General features: G+C 40.0%; 1 protein-coding gene across 1 annotated transcript in view; it reads right to left on the bottom strand.

Moving 5' to 3' along the window:
• cep89 (centrosomal protein 89) overlaps positions 1–19,501 on the bottom strand; it is a 54,950-nt gene extending 35,449 nt beyond the window's left edge. The window contains exons 1-16 of the mRNA XM_030725699.1: positions 19,249–19,501; positions 18,627–18,733; positions 17,989–18,135; positions 17,311–17,503; positions 14,505–14,556; positions 13,856–13,957; positions 12,783–13,031; positions 12,100–12,242; positions 10,801–10,851; positions 10,290–10,373; positions 9,473–9,576; positions 7,300–7,415; positions 6,301–6,481; positions 5,616–5,783; positions 4,266–4,407; positions 2,708–2,797 (exon numbers count right to left, since the gene is read on the bottom strand). Coding sequence (XP_030581559.1) covers positions 2,708–2,797; positions 4,266–4,407; positions 5,616–5,783; positions 6,301–6,481; positions 7,300–7,415; positions 9,473–9,576; positions 10,290–10,373; positions 10,801–10,851; positions 12,100–12,242; positions 12,783–13,031; positions 13,856–13,957; positions 14,505–14,556; positions 17,311–17,503; positions 17,989–18,135; positions 18,627–18,733; positions 19,249–19,290 — 1,971 coding nt within the window. The 5' untranslated portion in view covers positions 19,291–19,501. The remainder of the gene's footprint in view (positions 1–2,707; positions 2,798–4,265; positions 4,408–5,615; positions 5,784–6,300; positions 6,482–7,299; positions 7,416–9,472; positions 9,577–10,289; positions 10,374–10,800; positions 10,852–12,099; positions 12,243–12,782; positions 13,032–13,855; positions 13,958–14,504; positions 14,557–17,310; positions 17,504–17,988; positions 18,136–18,626; positions 18,734–19,248) is intronic.
• Between the last annotated feature and the right edge of the window lie 1,566 nt (positions 19,502–21,067).

Below are 21,067 nucleotides of genomic sequence, written 5' to 3'. Positions count from 1 at the left end.
AGGTCTTTTTCTGTCATAGTCGGTTTCCTAGGTCTTTATGTGTAAGCCCTACAGAGCCACTAAAAGACAGAGAAATAAGGTTGGATACATACTATACTTCTGTGCGCTACAAACCAAAAAGATGCAAAGGAAAGATCTGACAGTCATTAAATGTATACATTTAACTAACCACTGTACACCTGAAAGAGGGGCAATCATTGCAACTCCATTTTTTCTGTGAAATAGCAAAAATGCAAGTGCATGTTAAATAACCAAAGATTATAACTGCTGTTTTCATGCAGCACTTAATTTTTGCTACCAAATACTTAAACTAAAACATAAAAAAAATAAACTTTTCCTCAACTATGAACATACTTTTAGAGTGCACTGTATTTCCCCGCCACCTTCCTGCCTGACATGGGAGTTGCTTTATTATGTTGTGAATCTGAGTAACTCGCTATTTGTGATGAAGCATTATTTACAATAACAGGTCAACATCACACCAAATATTTCCATTATTTAATTTCTCTGTAACTGAGGCTTCTGAAAAATCAAAAACTGCTGTGAATAGTTCGGTGTTGACAAGTAGGGCTGGGCGATATGGACCAAAAGTAATAATACTAATAATACGGTCCATACTTTTGATAATACTTATGTTAGAAACCTTTCTCTACCGTGATCAGCTTTGAGAGGAATAATGTTCCACTGGAATTTGTTTCAGCAGAATTTCAGAGACTTTGGGAATCAGTGCCAAGGTGCATTAGGGCTCTTCTTGCAGCAGGTATTGGCCAAGTGTTGATACTTTATCAAGAGTTTATGTTGATTCTTCCTTTCATTTTGTAACCCATCTGTGTGCTGAAGACAATCCCTGCTGTGGAACCACAACAAACCTTCTGCGGTGGAAATCCGCCTTCATGTGTTGGGTCATTTTTTTTGTTTCACTACCAGGAAATGAGAGGAAAAATGTTGTTTACCACAACATTTACAGCTCTCCTTTTTTCATGGTTTAATCACCACCTATGAGATTCTCACACACACACACACACACACACACACACACACACACACACACACACACACACACACACACACACACACACACACACACATCTTGCTCTCTGAGCTGTTGCTATAGAGACACTAATAAAATTGTTAGACCCTCTGAGATGTTTTTACCTTGCTGCTGACAAGAGCTGCTGACAGAACACACATACCACTGGCCCCTGAGCAAGGCACTAAAGCTAAAGCTGTCATGTTTTTTTCATCATAATAAACAGTTAAGAAAGAAGGATGTACAACTGAACAATAGATGACAGTGCAGGGCAACTGTCAACCACAATGGAAAGATTCATATCTGCAGAAAACACTGTCATGGTGATTTACTCCATTTTATTTCTGTGGGAATCGGTGGGATCAGTGTGGTTTTGCCTAAGAATAGACAAGGAGAAAAAAAGAGGTCATGCAACCACTAGGGCTGCATGACTTTGGAAACAATCATAATCACATCATTGCTCCTTGCTCTATCTTTACTTTTCTGCCCGTACTCCACTGCCCTGAAAAATAAAGCCTCGTCTTTTGGATTAAACTTTAATTAAGTTTAATTGAACTCTAAATATAAGCCAACTGAAAAAATGAAACAAATAAGTAATGTTGGACTGAACTAAAGAAGCCAGGGCCTGTTGGTGAGTGAATGAAAGTAGATGAAAGTGACGTGCTGAAAGGCAGTGCAGGAAAATGCAAAATGGAATAATTTAATCTCAAGCCAAATGTAATTAAAATTGAAATTCAATTCGGCCCTTTTTGCAGTTCATCCAGATGCTGCACTAAATGGTAACGTTTTGATTTAAGTCTACTTAGATAAGTTTTACTTCATTTGTGCTCAGTTGCTACAATTTTCAGCGTTCCCGCCACACTTTACCTGACTGCCCACCTGAATCTGATCTTTCTGTTTATGATGCCAACTGTTATATAACAGTTATGTAACGCCAACTGTAATCATTTCTTCACTTTAAACTGCTGTCTGTTTTGTATACAGTCTTAATTCTGTCCACATGTAGCCCATAAACTTACAGCAGTGATTAGCACATACAAACAGAAAGTAACTGACAGCATGAATATTAATAACATATAGCAGTCGTGTCAGAGGACCAAAGTCATAGAACACAAACAGCACCTGTTATAACTTCTGATCATTATCTTTATCCTGGTGTTTTCTTTACATGCAACATGCTTACAGTGCACAGTGCTAATGAATGCTCTCTTAAAAATTAGAAGATTAAGTCCAAGAGACCCACTGAAGTCAGCATGAGAGAAGGCAATCTGCGAGACACAACTGTTCATCACTTTATGCTTTCTGCATAGTGGAGACTAACAAGCAGGTGGTTTATCAATTCCAGTAGAGTGGGCTGATCAATAGACACCAGACATGAGGACTGTTCTGTTTCAGTCTGATCAGCTGAAGCACTACATGAAGCAAATGTGTAATTCACAATTTTAGCAGGCATCAGAGGTTAAGATCAAATTAACCTACCTGCCATGTAGCAGTGCAGCTTCAGGGAATTAATTACAAGATTTCTGCCTCCTTAATCACATGTGCAGATATTTTATAGACAAACCAAACCCGCCAGTGAGCTCGGTTTGACTTTTCTAAAGCACTGACATGAAAAAAAAAGGGCTTTCAGGGGAACTGATTGCAGTGTAAAAGTGACATTTGAATAAACAAACTTACTTTGACTTCTTCTTGCAGTTTTCCAAATCGAACTGTGCCACTGAGAAGCCTGCTGATGAATCTCTGCTTTTCCTGTTGAAGAGATGATGCCTAGGGAGGTAGACGGGGAAGATGGTGGGTTACTGAGCTAAAAAAGGAGCACAGAGGGAGGGCAGAATGCACAATTGGATAAAGGAAGTGAGGGATTATGGGAGAATTGGATAAAGGAATGAAAGACGTCAAACTGTTGCCAATTTACAGGAATCCTGTGCAGCCAAATGAGTGAGGCACAAACACTGCCTAACTTCAACAATCTACAGAGCTGTACTGTAAAATATGATAGCTGGATAAAAAAGACTGCTGTTGTTAAATAAGATTTCATAAAAGGTCAGCGTCAGCTAAGGCACCAACATGCCAGTTGTACTCAAATTGTAATAAGTGGTTGGTTGTGGCTCTTTTCAACTCCAAAAGACACACACAAAAAAATGTAACCATAAAACTTTAACTTTGCAATAATCTTGTGAATTTTACAGCTAAGTGACACAAATAAACACAGAGCCAAACAATGAAGGCAACTATAATTAAAAAAAGATAATCGGTCAATAAGTTATCCTTAATTCTGGATTTAGAAACATTTCTACTGCTCACATGACAAATGTAATCGCAATGCTTCATGAAATAATGCCCATAAAATCCAAATAAATCACTTCCTGTAAGCTTTAAAAAAAAGTCACTGTGACCCTCTACACATGATGGGTTTTTGTTCACCCTCTAGACATTTAGCTATGGCAGTATTATAGAGTATTATACAGAGTATTATACAGTATTATAGACTTTTATTTAACTAAGCCCCTTGACTCATTCTTTGTCTGTGATCACTGAGATTATAATTAAATACTGTGCATAACATAGTTGTTACTACCTACAATATTTACACTTGCTCTTTATATCTGGAGGAAAAATATGACTTTTTTTTAATGATGGCTCAGTTTCACTCACCTAAATGTATGCAGTTGTTTGTTGCTTGCTAACATGCCTGCTGTGAACACCTTTATCACCTGTCCTTCAGAGGGCATTCCCTGTTAGGTACTGAAAAAGTTCCCTCAGATTCTTCTGGTTTAATACACTGTCATCAGCATCATGCCACACAGCTGCTCTTATAAACTTACAAGCACCCACATACATGTGAGCTTCAGCTTTATCTGGCAAATTCGTTAAATCATCTGTGTTTCCGTGGCACTGTAGCATTTGACTGATTTGTACCTGCCAGTTTTTGGGTGTCTTTAGTTTTAAAATCCTAAATCCCACCTGCCTTCAGACCTGTTGTAACCCTTATGGAATGCCAAATGCACTGCCTTCGAGCTTCACCTTCTCAATTTTGTTGTCATTTTGGTTCAATTGTCTGTTAACAACCACCTAAGCTGGCATTAGCACAAATAGCTTAATTAGTACCTGTGAACAATGAATACTATTAAATCATTAAAACCATTAAACTATTTAATTCCAAGACTCTCGTGTTTCTGCATGTAACAACTGCAGGATGTGGTACAAAATCTTTCTACAGTAGTATCGGCTGTACCGTGTGTAACAGTCGGTCTCTCTCCTGGGAAATGTGTTCTGCCACAGAAATGACAGCACCGAGGTAATGCCGTGTCTTTTCCTCCTTCAACACACACTCTTCCTTTTGTCGCTCCAACGCACTCATTCTTCTTTCAGCCTTCCTAATTGATGAAAAGATAAGTGAGTGAGGAAGGGATTGGGTAAAAGAAAATCAAAGGAGGAACAAAAACAGAGAAAAGAAGGAGAGGACAGAAAGGGAGAGTATGGAGTGGGAAAGGGAGGAGGTTTGGGGGGAAAGGTGGTAAAAGGAAAGGAGCAGGGGTTAAGAGGAAAAGCGGCAGATGGATGGGTTGAAAACACAAGATGGACAATAAGTTTGCTGGATGATACTTGAGATCACACCATCTGCACAAGGTGGGGGAAAATGTTGGTTATTAAACACCTTGTGACAAACATCACACTTCATATTGAGAGAAACTAGCACTGGTACATAGTTCAGCTTCTGTCTATAAAGTAAGATCACACACCAAGTACTAAGACTTTGAGGATTTTCTTTGTCTTTTCTGTACTTTTCAGGTTGACTGAGCACATTTTTTTAAACCTGAGATAAGCAGGTGTGATTATCCCCACCTCCAAAAAAAGAGTTATCCAAGTCTTTACTGAGCACTCTGCTGGTTTCCTACAACCTGGGAAGATGGCACTAAATTGAATCTCACCTCTAGTTAAGCAATTTTTGTGTGTGTGTGTGTGTGTGTGTTTTTTTTTAGCAGATTTGACGCTGGGCCATGAAACCCTAGACAAAAACAATAAAGGAATGAATCACCAGTTGCAGCAGTGGGCAGAAATCTGGAAAAGAAAAAAGGACCACTATATGAAAATAGAAAGCTCTCCCGTCGATCCACCAGACAAGCATGCTGGCTGTGCGCCTAACATAGGATATCAGCCAGACTTTCCCAGATGAGAGTCATTTTTGAAAATCATAACTAAGAGCTCAGAGGCAGTGCAGGGCTCTAAGTATACTCCCAGACCACCTAAATTTCAATATGTTGAAAAGTTATTATGAGCTTTTTTTCAGCTGCCCCAGCTATAAATAACTATTACTGATTCTACATTATATTACTCATACATGTACCAGTCTTCATGCCAGTTTTTCTTCCAACAGATCCACATGCTGCCTGTCTTTTGCACAAAAGCGTTTCAAAATGGAAAAAATGGAATTGGCTACACCAGCTGTTTAAGTAATAATAATATTCTTTTGCATTAATGGCTCAAGCAGTGCTGAAAACCTTCCAAGAACTGTGTCTCACTGGTGTGCACCAGGTTTCCTGTGTGAGATAACAGCAGACAAAGAACACTGTATATTTACTACCTGCTTGCTTGTCTGGAGAGCTCCAGCTCAGCCTCTGTTGCCTTTATTTTTGCAGTCAGGTGGGCTTTGTCCAGAGCCACAATCCTGTTCTCCTCCTGCAGGTTAGACACTCTCAGAAGCAATTTGTCCATTTCACTCTTATTTCTGATTTCCTGTAGCTCCAGTTGTCTGAGTGAAGAGTTTACAGAATTATGTCACAATGTGTGCCAGCATCTACTGTTAAAGCTGTAATGTAACGCTCCAACATACAACCTACAGATATTTGTTTTAGATTTAATAGTCCTGCTAATTTCCATCCTTATGCAATTTATTTTTGATTCATTTGTGGAAATATGAGTTTTCTTTTAAATCCCAGGGGCCGTGATGACGCCGTGTCGCATACATTTATTCATCACACCCCATCTGTCCTTTCTACTGTGCTGAAAAGTGCTTCAGGTGCTGCTCTTGTCGTAATTTTTGTTTTGCTCCACTTTTCAATGCTACAAATCAGCTGCAAACTGAAATAATAATAGTAAACAAAGCTTTCTCCACAGCCTTACCTAACAAACATGTAGCAAGAATGCGCAATGCTTGCTAATATAAACTGTTCAGTCTACAGTTTCTTGCTCTCTCTTCAAAACAACGCAGTGGCTGTAATACTTATTAATTCATCTTTGTTTAATAACACATGAGATTGTAGAGGTACCGTCTGAGTTTCCCAGCAATGCTGCAGTGCTCGTCCCAGGTGACGGCATCCTTTAGGCGGGCCTGCAGAACTTGAAGCTCTTTCATATTTTTCTGCACCTCCCTCCTGCTTTCTTCCAGGTCCTCTTGCAAACGCTTGTTTTCCACCTCTAATAACATCAGTTGCTTAGACACTTTGGTCACTACGGAGACAAGAAAGAGAGGAGAAGAAAACGAGAGTATTAAAAATATCAAATGTAACCACAGCAAAACAGAAATAAGGAAGAGAGGACAGTAAATGTAAGTTTAAAAATTTTAAGTGCCTTCAGCCCTTCAGATTTATTCTTTTGTTTTCTCCTCGCATGCCACTTGAGCAGTTGTCTTTTCCACCCCCCCACAGGGCAGAATGTAACACTTTTACAAAGATGACAGTAAAATTGTGAATGTGTACATTTTAGGGGTGCATATTCTTGAGGCAGGGCTCAGCCTGGCAAAATGAAAAAAATGAAGATTAAGTTAATGTTGTTTAAGGCTCCTTTGAACAATGATCTCCTCCTATGCCTAACCTTTTGGTATTTTGATCAGATCAAAGGGCCAACAAAAATGTCCAAAAGTAATACCTAAAAGCCTACAGTATCACACAGTAGGTGAAAACAACACAAAATGAAGTCTCATGGTTTCACACAAGACATAAACTATAGTCTCCTAACACAGACACCACCATCACATGAGGCAGATGTTCAGACTTCTTCTGAAAAGAGGAAACTTGACAGTCATGAGAACGAAGCTCAAAAACATCTTTAGAGCATGTGTCCTACATGCTGCAGGGCTAAGACCTCTCTCCCCTCTCACTTCCTGTTGTCCCTTTCAAAAAAGGCATAAAAAAAAAACAAAAAAAAAAAACAGACACTATATCTTTTAAGTTATACTTTTAGAGCCTTAACTCTGAAATTGATGCACCTGCATAGATCTGCATTAAATCTTTTGACTTTCAGATGTCTTTCAGTATTTCACCAAATACCTTCCGAGTTGTGTTTGCTGTGAGTCGCCTTGGCCTCAGCATGCTGAGCCTCGAGCTGATCAATGAGAACCTGATTCTCCTGCAGAACCAGAAAGGCCTGCTGTTGAAGTTGATGGCTGTAAAGAGAAAGAAAGAGGGGGAGAGAGATTATGGCCATGCTAAATCAGCACATCACATACTTGCTAATTTAACAAAGAGCAGTTATCAGACCGGGGGGGGGCTCTAAATGGAGTATCCAAGATGCTAGGTCGACCACGAAGACAATTACCAGTCGGATACTGCCGAGACACACCCAGCACCTGCTCTCCAAAAGAGGGACTGGCTACCACGTTAAGACCATAGAATCTGGAAAACGTGGACCCAGGTGACCACGTCAGAGCTGCACAAATGGCTAAGAGGGAAGCAACCCTCCATAAAGTCCATTAAGTAGCCACGCTTTGGGTTGAGAGGGCCCATGCTCTGGATGGCAGGAGAGTGCCTGAAAATGCATACCCCTGCTTAATGATGTCTACACCCCAGTGGGACAGCCTGGGCTTAGACAAGAGTCTGCCCAAAACTGCAGGGTTAAAGCAGACAAAGAGCTGGTCAGTCTTCCTAATGGTCTGAGTGCACCTGACTCTGCTGATACCTGGCAAGACATGGCACAGAGCAGCCTGGAGCAGAGCTACCTGCTTGTCTAAGCCAGTAGTGGGAAGTCACCTTAGCTCAACATATTGGGACAGGTGGAACTCAGATAGCGCCTTGGGTTGCAGAGTTAGGCCAGAGGATAACCCCCCCCCCCAATCCTACTGGCAAAAACCTGCAGCAAGTTGACTGAATGGAGTGAAAGGCACAGAGGAGAGTCTGGGGCCAAGGGTGCACTACAGCGTTCCACCCCTGAGGTGGATTGTCTGGATTGTTCTGCAGTGAGAAGAACAGATGGCAGTGTGTCGACTCCCTGGATGTGAAAAGGTCGACCTCTGCCCTTCCACTTTCCTGTGGAAGGGCAGAGGTCAGACCCCCTCTCGACATGGTGTCTACCACCAAGTTCAATGTTCAGTAGCCCCGGCACATGTACTGCTCTGAGTGAGCAGAAGAGAGTGAGCCCACTGTGTTTTCCTCTTTCTTTTCTTTCCCTTTTCACACACAGTGGACAGAAGCTGATTTGCATCAGCTAGATGTCAGCCCACAGCTCACAAGTAATATGCTGCTGACAGAGACACCGGTTCTGGAGAAATTCTCACCCACTCTGGCCAACATTTATGTCTGCATTACAGCAGGGAATCAGTGTAATCACAGCCAGAGAGTCACGTTTGAAGAACACAGAAAGCAAAGAAAGGGAACAACAATCCTGGAAGGCTGCAAACAGACACAAGGTAAATGGTCTAAATGCTGTGACCCACACAACTCACAACACACATGCTGCACCTGACTGGTTGAGATCAAACAATCAGCAATTTCAAACCAGCACAGCTGTTTCATGGATAAGCTGTGGGGGTGTGGGCAGCGAGTCTTAAAGAAGTATCCACATGTCCTGACTAACAATATGGAATATGTAACAGAGTGGAGAGTGTTGAGATCCACTATATATGAACAAATCTCAACACTCTGAACAGCACATGTAATTTCAATAATATGATCTATACTTTAAAACGTAAATTCATTTTTTAAAATGCTAAATAAACGAGTTGACATGATTACCGACAACTGTTGGCCTTCAAATGAATTGGAAGTGTTACCTCAGCCATGGATCATAAAAATGGATTTTAACTACAAATATATTGAGTATCAACATGTATGAGTAATCAAGAAATCACGTCTATGACATTAATGACATACATGAAGAACTTTTGAAATTTCTGTTGGTTCACATAAAGTCAATGTAATAATTTCAGTTCTCAGAGCTGTTTGGAATCAGTGTCAGCAGCATTACATGCTTGAATGATTCTAAAAGACAGAGCAGCAGCGGTGGGGGTGTACAGAAGGACAAAACACAAAGGTTTAGCTTTTTTCTTTAAATGCAGTATCATGTTTAGTAACAGACCCAAAAACAGGTCAGCAGTGAAGCAGAAAGGAAAAAAAAAAAAGAGGCATTTCATTTTCATTACATCAGGAGAACGAGTGATGATGGTCAAGCAAGTTCACACAGTGTTGAAACAACCCACATACACAAAGACCGTACGTCTTTTCTTACCAGTCCTTCTGACTGACCGCTCCAATCTTGGTAATTTCATCCTGGAGTTTCTCATTTTCCTTGATGGTTTCCTCTAATTGAACACGCAACTTCTTCATGTCTTCCTGTAGCAGACAAATTACACAAAGACCTATGATTTCAAGGACATAAACCAAAACAAATATAAATGCATCTCCTGCTGTACTACCACCTCTGAGCCAAGGCTTAAAGGTACCCCTAGATAGAGACCATCCTTGACCGAGACTTCGACTGGGCGCAGCAGCTGTCCTGTTAGTGTTATACCCACTACATAAGTCTGGTCTCACTTTCCCCAGTGAAACTGTTCCAAGTCCCTTTATTATGGAACTGGATCGCCTGGGGGCACAGAAACCTGCTCACTGGCAAGAACCATGTTTTATTACACTAATTTACATCTTTACAACACATGTATTAACATACAGTCATTGTTCTCTCTGCAGTTATGACTTTCATTTATTCACAGCTGCATGTACAGACAGGTGTAAGCATCATAAATGCAGCACCGACTCCCTCAACAGCACATTACCATAAGAACAAAATATGATTTTGTTTTGACTGCTGTTGTTTGCATGGCTAAATGTTAACCTCGTCTAATAAGATCCTGCTAGCACCCTGACTAATGCCATCTGTCCACTAAGTTTAATGCAGGTTTGCATCCCATGAACTGCATAAATACAAAGTGGCGCATCAAATATTAGTTAACTGCTCCCGCCTCTGATATTGCATCACCAATTCTCCACAAAGAAGATTTAAAATATGATTGATTCAAACTCACACAAACGCAGATGAAACACTTTACCTCAGTGATTTGGAGAAGTGCATCTTTCTCATTCATCCTGTCTTCATAAGCCAGCAGCAGAGGAGATAAATGCTTCATGTCAACCTATGAAAACGGACAAAGAGAAATTATTTAAATTAAGCACAGCATCAGCACCACGAATCTTTTCCTCTTTATAGAGTTTATTTCACGGAGGAAAAATGGCTTTTCATCCAAACAGTGACAGTGGATTGATAATACCAGGTGCAAATTAGCTTTATTTTCTTGTTCTATTCTGGTTTCTGGTCACTGTGCACAGATAATGGACAATGTGGTATTCAGATATAGTCATTTGAGAGATAATGCACGATCTCTTTCATGTGCAAATTTTAGTCAGTTTTGGGCAAGATTATGCACGCTACCGGACCAACTGTCAGCAGACTGAAAACCTGGGATTTCACATTTTACATCCATTTCACGAGACAGTAAAAAAGATCAGCCAAATTAATCTGCTTAATAAAAGTGTACCGTTTTGTTATACATTCATACTTACCATCCATGGAGGAGGAGACCCCGTGTTTGGTAGGCCGCCTACTTTGGAGTGCTAGATGAGTAAGAAGTGAGAAAGGGGAAAAAATAAATAAATAAAATGAGCTTTTATCCCAACACTGCAGCCACAGTTAACAGGTCATAAGTGCAGTCCTTCACATAGATAAGTTAAATATATCAGAATGGGCTGAATGGTGGCAATGTGGCACTGAAAGAGAGACATCTCTCATCAGGATGGACATGTTTCATTATAGGATAAAGACAATCAATCAGAGCAACTTTCTATTGATCAGTACTGTACCTCTGGGCATGTAACATACCAACAAAATGCCTTCAACAGCATAAAACAGCAGAGCCCCTCACAGTCTGCTATAGACAATGTAATATAAAAGCAGATCATTTTAACTGAACCAATTAAACTGATTAGGACTCATCCAATCTCTTATAACTGCATTACGCCCCTGTAAAATTCTTTTTCCTTTATCTTTTTCTTTCCAGCCACACTTCAGTCGTCAGTAATGAGCCTCTGCAGAGACATGCAGCCGCAGAGGCAGCGAGCGGGTAGTGATGAGAGCAGGCGATCCCCTGGTGTGAAAACACAGCATGAGGTAGTCATGATTAAAACCAAAAGGCTGGCTTTCTCCCGCAGCGTTAAACCTACAATAATGTGGACAGACTGTACCGGAGAGACTGCCACAGACAGTAACAAGAAACTCTTTTGGTTCAACAAATCAGATGGAAGGACTGACAAAAATAAAACCTTACTTCATTCAGCAGGGCTTTGGATCAAAGGTGGATGTGTATCTTAAAAGCTCAGTTATGAAGCTTTGAAAATAAAGAGATGTACTGATATACTGATTGTATTGATTCACTACAAAATCTGAGGAAATTCGTTTAAGGAAGGCAGTTATTAAACAGAAAAAAAACTGCCTATAATTTGACCTGCTGATAGAGCAAATGAGGATAAAACCGGAGAACACATGTATCTGATTTAAGTTAAATATGGTAACTTAGGAGACAGACTGACTGAGTGAAAAGGTTCTCTCTGCAGCTCCCTAATAGGAGTTGTTTAAACTGAGCTGGTTGGCATTATCTGCAGTACCATTTCCCAGATTTCTCTCAAGCAAGCTGCAAGCCTATAACTATTCCAGTGGGGCAACAGTCAGGTTCCATGGAGTCTTATTCAGTTTGGGAATTAGGTTAAGAATGACTCATCATTTTTTAGCACTATAGATGGTGCATTAATACTCATTAAGTCCCTTATTCTTCAGTGAAATACTCTCTTATCTTGAGCTTGCTATACCTCCTCTTTGGACAGCGGTCTGAAGCGCGCCTGGTAGTGGCTCAGCTCCACATTCAGACGGTGGACTGTCAATTTGAGGGCATCGTTTTCATCTACCAGCTCCTGAGCATGCTGCCTCAAAGTCTGAAGCTCCGCTTGGCTGCCTGCAATCAAAGCATATTGGGTTATGAATATTTAACATAATAAGTCGTTTCAAGCCAGTTTTCAGATGGCAAAGCAATCCATCAAAACAAAAAGTCAGAAATTTGAAGGCTTGATGCTTTATAAAACAAAAGCAATGCTTTATATGTATCTTTCAGGACAAAGAAGTGACAGGCTAATGAAAGCCAGCCCATTGAGGTCATTCCTCAACATGGGTTTGACTCTACATGTGGTCTGCCTGAGTACCAACTAAGTGCTTTCTTGTTTCTTTTCATTACTCCCTCTTCTTCTCTTCATGCTGAGGACATGCTGTGGAGTCCAATGATCAGTGCCATTTCTACCCTCAGCACTATCTCCAGTTCCCTCTTCATACTTCATAATTCATCCATCTGCTGTAACTCACAGCTTAATTTTCCTTTCTGTCTCATTTACCTCTATTTCATTTCCCCTGTTACTCCTTCTTCCACCTCATCTTTTCCCTACTTCCCTTCACTCATTGTCTCCATAAGTGCAGTGTAGCTCCAGTGGCTCCTCCACTCTACCTGCAGAGCACCTCTGGTTTGAGAAGCCTTTGCTGTCACGGATCTCCCGTTCCAGGCGCTGCAGTCTCTCCTCTAGTAGCTTTTCTTTGTCTACCATCCTTGTGTTCTTTTCCCGACGGTCCCTCACTACCTTCTTCCGCACTTCACCGTATTTACTGCTGGGTTCTGGAGGCAGTTCGGTGAGGTGTTTGGGGCTTTTGGCTTGGCTTGCTTGCCTGGGGTGGTCAGCAATTAGCATGGCTGGCGTTGCTGAAACAGACGAGAAAAATACTTTTTTCTAAATAGAATAAAATATATAAATGGATAGAAAGCATGTACTGTATTGGCAATGTCATTTTGGTGTTGCTTTTTGTTACAGGAGAGACAGAAAACAGACACAGACAGACAAACCCTAAAACTGTAACATAATTCAGCGAAGAAGGAAAGGGATGAGGAACAGATGAGAGAATCTACTCTTTAAATCTGCAGACAGGGAGCAGGGAGTGTGTTTCAAACGAAATGTGCTTGAATGAAGAAATGAAAAAACAACAAAAAGTCAATGTCACGCAGAGAATAATAATTTTAGGTGGCATTTCACCTTGAATTCTGCTCAAGCCATTAATCAGAACACAATGTACGAACAGGCATTATAGAACATTATAGTACATGCTTTCTACAATAATTCATTTGAATATACTATAGAAAATATTTTTATTAATACTATATTGGTACAACGATAAGTGTCGTGCATACATGGTAAAAGATTTCACAATCCATCTACACAACAATTCCCCTCTTGTGCACATATAGAGCGCAGAACAGCCAATCATAAGCAGCAGGTAACCTGCACAGTAACCCCCCAGCAAACAGTGATATGATGGAGGCACAAACTAATCATACTTAGGTAATATCTCGTTTGCTAACATGCATGACATGCACCCTTCATGGGGTGGATTAGAGGACATGAAGGGAAAGGCAAACAGTGAGATGACCCTTTAATGTTTAATATACAAATATTTATTAATTTTTCATCAAAAGAAAAAAGCAATATAGAAACAACAAGCAGGCACACAGCAGGTTACTTTAATACCCACATCTACATGGAACATCATGTCTCCAGTTTTCAGGACTCGTCCTCACAGACATTTTCTTCTCTTTGGGTTCTGGAGATTGACCACTGCTCTCCTCAGTGAAATCTGTGAAATGCGAACCATCATTAAATAAATTCAAATGCACGAGGAACACTGATTTCTAAGGGTTTTATTATAGTAAAATCCAATTTCACCAACGAACTGTTATGTAAAAGTGTAATTTCTGCAAAGCTTGAACGTGTTACAGAGCAGACAGATATTATGTCTCCACTTTAGTTATTAAAGTCGGAGCATTTTAGAGACAGACAGAACATTTTAATTTACCACCACCAAAAGCCCGAGGGTAGCGCTGTTAATAACAACTATAATGAGGCTTTCCATTTAGCTCTAATGATATGAGGTTACCTTATGGCTGTTATGAAACTAAATGTCAGTTGAATAAGAGCTCTACCTTTCTGGCAAAAACAGTCAAGAATGTGGTGTAGCTGTAATTTTGCTATGCGGAGGAGAACATTTTAAAATCAGTTTGCTTATTCTTCATCAAACATGCGGCGCTACCCGCTGTGGCAAAGGAGCAGCTGAAAGTAGCTGCTTCTTCTTTATTATTATTATGGTGCTCATACACTTATTGGCATTGGTGTGAAGTCAGTACCTGGAGAAGGCTCTCCTCTGTGAGACCTCTGACTTGGCTGGGGTGTCGGAGACTTGAAGACAGAGAGGCAAAATACATAAAGTGGCAGTTAGTACAGTAAGTCTTCTCAAACAAATTACTAAATCCCTGCAGCCTGGACCAGTTTGTTTATGGTCTTTGATAATATCTTATCGGTATATATATTGAACTGTACTGTTCCTAGAAAACAATATGAAGGAATTATTGGTCAGTGAGTGTAGAGAGGACATGTAGCTGAAACAGAAGCATGAGGAAAAATGGGAAGACAATTTATTTAACGCCACAGCTGTGATATAAATTCAGTGGCTAGTGCTGCAGTGTTGAAGGAAAATAAAGAATAATAATTTATTTAGAAACAAACACAATGTCCACACACTGAATCATAAAGAAAGCAAAAGATGAAGACTGCCAACGAAGAGGCAGAGGTGTTACATCATTGTGTAAAACTACTGGATCATATGGGACATAATGAACCATCATGTCCTATGTCACTTTGACTTGTGGCTGTCATAACAGAGAGTCTGACTCTGCCGTAGCCTGGAAGGACAACCGACGGGGGAAATAGAGCCCACTGGGACCTTTACAGGTGAGCTACCCAAGTACAGAACAAGAACGTGATGGAGCCCATTCCCAGGGGTCTGTAAAAGGAGACATTGGGGATATAATCACAAAGGGGATTAAGAAGATAACTCACAAGAGAAATTACAGATAAATGTGCACCACAGAACAGAATTAACTGTGTGCAGCTAAAACCAAGACTGGAAAAAGCTCCTACTACAGATGTCCCGCAGTCAGTGACTACCACCAATCACAACTACAAAGACAGTTTTCAAGGCCATTTGAAGTAGTACAAGTACTAAGAAAAAGGATATCTGCACACACTATAAGCCAAGTCCTCAAATACGACTACTGAGCTGAATAAGTGCTGACAGATTAAGTAAAACCATGTAAGTCCATGTCCCCAGTTAGCACTAAGCAGCAACAGCAGCATTTATTCTGAGTACAACTGCGCCTCCCACTGGATCAGACTGGGATTACAATACTGAAACACTCCAGACAGAATAAAACCTATTTAATATGTTTAGGAATAATTACACTCACTCAGTACACATGCACACATGCACACACACACACACACACAATACACTTTTTAACAACACATCTTCTGAGTTGTCATATCATCAAAATTATAATGTCTCACAAACCCATTCCAGCATGCAAACAAAGCCCTGAGGTCTCTTCCAATAGGTTCAGAGAGAACTCAGAGATGAGGGAAACTCTGGCCTTTAAAGACAAAGATAACTTCAATTCAGTTACTAACGACTCTGTGAACCTGACCTGCTCCCTGGCAGAGATTTTTGCTGACATCGCCCTCCTGCTGAGCCTGGAGGAGCTTTCTGATACACGGTTTCATTTTCTTATTCATACTGTTTACACAATAAAAAAAAAAAGGTCATATCAGAATTCATGTGGAGCCTTTGAAGTCTTTAGAGACATTCCAGTTAGATATCTGTTTAATAACCAATAACTATCTTCATATTAAGAACAGACAGCAGTCTCTGGAAATTGTATATTTATTCTCTGGCCATAATTAGATATCCTTTCTTATTTTGTTTTATTCTGTATTTGTCAGGGATCACGCACAAAACATTGATTTCATAAGAGAAAAACAAGATCACTTTCTACCAGATTTGGCAACAATCTAATTTCCATTTGCAGACACGTACACACAGTATTTCATGTTTTTAATAACATAGCAACTCTATGGACATTAAAGTAGATCTCAGGGTGTCAACCAGTTACGCACCACTAAAACAGTTACTGCTTAAATAAAGCTCACTGGGTGAAACTTTAGATGTATAAAATACTAAGAAATTACCAGTCAGTTGTCATATTGTGACCAGACTGATCAAAAATTGCTGTCATATAGCCACAAATTGAGCAAGTTGAGCAAAATATAATTATTTTATTAGAGTCACTTTAAACCTTTGTCTTTTCAACTAAACATTCTAAGTTCATAAGTAAGCTTATCTGATAATCCATGATGTCATATTCAGTCATTTTTTGCTGCATTTTGTTGGTAATCTAAGAACTCGTATTCATCTGTTACAGATGAAGACAAACTGATGAATAAACACATTCAAAAAAATTAATGGAATATATGGAGGGATATCAGCGGGATTCCAGTTTTATCACCTTTAAGAAAAAATTATGAGTGTGCAGACGACACTATAAATGGATAGTTTTAGCACAATGTCGGAGTCTGCACTGGCACACATATTCACGACAGCTCTGGGTTAAAATGGAGGCTCTGTTCTTTTTTCACTTCTTGCCAACGTGAATCGTGGCGATAGAGTCCTGTGATGATGTTTTTTTCCATCACACGCAGACACATTTAGCTCTCTGTGAACATTCGCACAGGGGGAATATTCTGATTAGCTGTTCTGGACCTGAAAAGTTTCCCATTTTAGGATTAATCAAGATTAAAGTTATTTTGAGATTTTAATAACTTTGCCCTCTGGAACAGACTCCTGGAACTAAATGTAACACATGCCACTATTAGGGTTACACCTAGTAATTACACCTGTGCTGTTCTCACAGTATCATCCTGAGATCTCAGTCATAAAAAAAAAGGTCTACTGGCCACACCCACCCATTTAGCCGCTAGTCTTATGACCAGTAATCGACTCTTACAGGCTCTATTATCAGTGCATTTTTTACAATCTGCATTAAAGTATATAACAAAACCTTCATGCACATAATACCAGCTCTTTGTGTAGTTCCTCACCTTAGCTTTTAGTGGCAGGGCGTAGACAGATTCTGTGAGTGAAGAATTCTGCCTTCTGTCCAGAGTTTGGTAGACATGTTCCTCCCCGTCCTCTTCATTCTCCACTTCCTCTTCCTTGTCTTCCAGCTCCCCCTCTGACTGGTCAGGGGAGGACAGACGAGGCCGGCTAACCAAATCTTCTGACCATCTGTCTCTGCAGAAGGTAAACGTGTACCAGCGGAAGAAAATGAGATGTATCTCAGCAGAGGGACAAATTTATTCCATCACACACATTTACCTTTTTTTTATGTGAGGAACACTGGTCATTAACCCCAATAATTAGGTCATATTCAAGTGTCTCAGTAAACTATGACAGTGTGGTGCTGAAGAGCCTGAAAAGAATGTAATATTTAAACCCAACAGAGTTGGCTAACTAAAGTGCAGACATGATATCTGTCTGCTTTATCAAGGCTTATCGAGGTCAAGCCCCACTTTTATTAACAGCTCGTTAGATCTTAAAATTCCTGCCAGAGATCACAGAATTTGTCAAACAATGCTTTAACTACTAACTCATTCATTAATTTTATTTATTTATTTTAAGAAGGCATAATTCACATAACCAGTTTTCTTCTTTCTGACACACTGGTGGTGACAAAAAATCTTGAGATAACACTGTTGCTTTTGCCATATGGTGGCTACCTGGTGTAAAGTGCTGTGCTGATGTTTGGCTCAGATATGAAGGACTCTGACTGGCCACTCTCGGATAAAGACCTCGGCCTGGCAGGAGGGATGGCCCATGTCTGTCCCGTGAGTGAAGATGATAAAATGGCTGCTGCTAAGGCTGACCTGTAGATAGAAACATGCTTTATGGGGCACTACGTGTAACAGAAATGTCAAAGAAATGCATGGCAAGTATTGCATCCAAATTTAAGAGTCATACAGAATTTTTTACTGTATTGAGATTGGATGATGATGATTATCAACAAATACATCATTCATGGAAACAACAAGGGCACAAGGAGAGCAGATCATCAGCCAAAGCCAGTGCTCTACTGCACAAAATTTACATGGGTTCTTTACCCATGCTCCATCTCTACACAAAGTAGAGGCTTCATTTGTTTTTGCAATAACAGACACAAAAACAAATGAAGCCTCACATGAGGAAAAACAGAACTGACCCTCAAATTTGGGGGGAAATGTGCAACATTTAGGTAAATAACCTCTAACAATGACAACTCTAACAAACATGAAAATGTGGGTTAAACAGACGTTTTAGGAGAAACATGAAACATGAAAGGATGATTGAGGTTATGGGTGATGAATAGAGTGTTAGGTACCTGGGTCTCTCAGGTGAGGGGTTTGGGCTGCGTGGGGGAGGGGTACGAGGTACAGCTGGCTTTGGAGCAATGGAAGCAGCAGGGATCAAACCATGAGCTATATGCTTCTACACAACACACAGAAAGGGTTCGAGAGACACACAGACATAATGCTTCAGGAAGGTTTTTATAAAATGACACTCAAACTGAGGGGAAAAACACAGAGGCTGCGCAGGATGGAGAGCAGGGAAAAGATTAGAGTGGATTATTACAGAATCACAGCAGGACCACATGATGAACAGTGAAGTGTTCAGCTAATGAAGAAACAACAGCATCAACATTCAGCCTTAAATTTTTACTTATTTTACAGGTAACACCAGAGGAAATGCTAAAGCACAATAAACTCAAAGTCTCTTAAAAAGTAGTCCACAAGATGTCTAAAATACTGATTTGGAATTACCAAAATTTAGCTGCAGTATTTTCAGAAATACTGAACTTCTGCTATTGTTAAGTAAGCCAAGCTATCAATTTAACGTGGTTTCAATGTCAAAGACCTTAAAAAGAAGCAACAACAACAACAACAAAAAAAGACTCAGACAAACAAAAAAAGGTTAATATCGCTCATAAAAGATGCGAAACTTACAAACTCCTTGTCTTTCTCCCTCCTAAAGCTGAATTTTAACATACTGGAAATATGTGTTACCGTCGCCGTTCACTATGAAACTTAATGTTATTTAATGCCGTTGCCACGCATCCTTTCAATCAAATAGCCTTACAAACGTCTACATGTCCTCTGTCGACCCGAAAACCATCGACAAAAATACATAAGCTAACTAAATGCAACACGCTGGCTGCTTGCGTTTTCCTGGTATCCAGACGCTTCACCATAAGAAGGAACCGCGTTACAAAAGTAGCGCTGATTGGCTACATTCGAAGGCAAAAGCCAATGAGAGACTGTTTTCATTTACCTAGCAACGACGTCCCTACCAACTGGCAGCTCGGCCAACAGGGGACGATGTTATCCCGTTTAATTAAACCGTTTAACGAATATTTACTCTTTTAAATAACAGAACAGGGTGTTGAGCAACTCCTCCGCTAAAATTACAAGTGGGTCAACTATCGCCTACGTACTTGTCACTTGAAGCAAAGCAAAAGCAGCTTAATTTAATAATTACATCAAAATAGAATTCTATACTCCGCAAACATATAATTGTAACCAGATTTCTTTCAGATATCAAAAGCAGTTATTGTAATAAACGGGAAAAACAAGGTGTATTCTTTGCCCTCTTGTACTCATATTTCAGCTAAAGAAAAAAACACTTTACTGCTTTAGGAAATGTCTACAAATAGTGACAAAAGTCAACACATTGCTTCCTGCAGTATCTAAAATAAACCGGGAGAGAATTTTATCTTTGCAGGGCTCACACAGACTATGGGTGGAGAAAATATCAGTGGGTAAAATTTAACCACATGGCGTTTCTTTTCAGTTTCAGTGGATTAGGATGTCATGTGATCCTGTGCTAAACGTTCACCAGTGTGTGTGGTCAAACTTCATTCCACACATTCCCTACCTGTCAGGTAACTGGAACCACAGAGAGAATTAAAGAATTTTATCTTCCCCTTCTGTTTTATTCCTTTTTATTGACATTTGAGTTCATACAAAGACTTACCAACAAGCAGCTATGCAGGACAGAGCACAGAGAAAGGAGCAAAGGCAGCCTGACAGCTTTAGAACAGGTACCATAAACCTCTGCAGATACACCAAGGCATTTAGGATAACTAGGCACTGTAACATGAACAAAAAGGTGTACTAATATCCTCTGCATCTGTTAGTACACTTAGCATAATATGAAGCATCCACTGCAGACTTGTTACACACACACACACACACACACACACACACACACACACACACACAATGTGGCATTTTCCTTCATGATTCAGCATAAATGGCACTTAAGACAAGGTAACAGGTAAACAGGAAAGAATGTTAGAACTTCTCAGTGATACTGCTTAAAAGCATTTAGAATTTAAAACATTGTTACATCGAAATGCAGCAATATGCAAGTTCACTAATGGATTAAGCAATGATAGATTACATTAGATACATTCAAGAAACAAACCAAGGACTCTTACGTGCAAAACATTCACAACTTGACCGGTCACAAATTAGCTCTACAACCTACAGCTTACAGGTAAATATATATTTTTGTGTTTTTTTTTAATTACATAAATAATTTGATTATCAAATGTGTATAAGAATCTACTTTGTAGATAAAGAGACAGTCCAACACGGCAAAGTGTCAGTAAAAAAGGGGGAATGTGAACAGAATAAAGACAGGTAGATAAAGAGTAGAAGCCCGAATGTGGGATTTGATCAAAGTCACTGTGGCGTGACTGGCTGTCCAAGTATGATGCAGCAAAGTCATCAGTCTGCCCACATTCTTCCCGTCTACAGACAT

Source organism: Archocentrus centrarchus, chromosome 3 (genome assembly GCF_007364275.1).
Source record: "Archocentrus centrarchus isolate MPI-CPG fArcCen1 chromosome 3, fArcCen1, whole genome shotgun sequence".
Taxonomy (NCBI): Eukaryota; Metazoa; Chordata; class Actinopteri; order Cichliformes; family Cichlidae; genus Archocentrus; species Archocentrus centrarchus.
The sequence above is the reverse complement of the archived record's forward strand: the minus strand, read 5'-3'. Positions and strand labels throughout refer to the sequence as shown.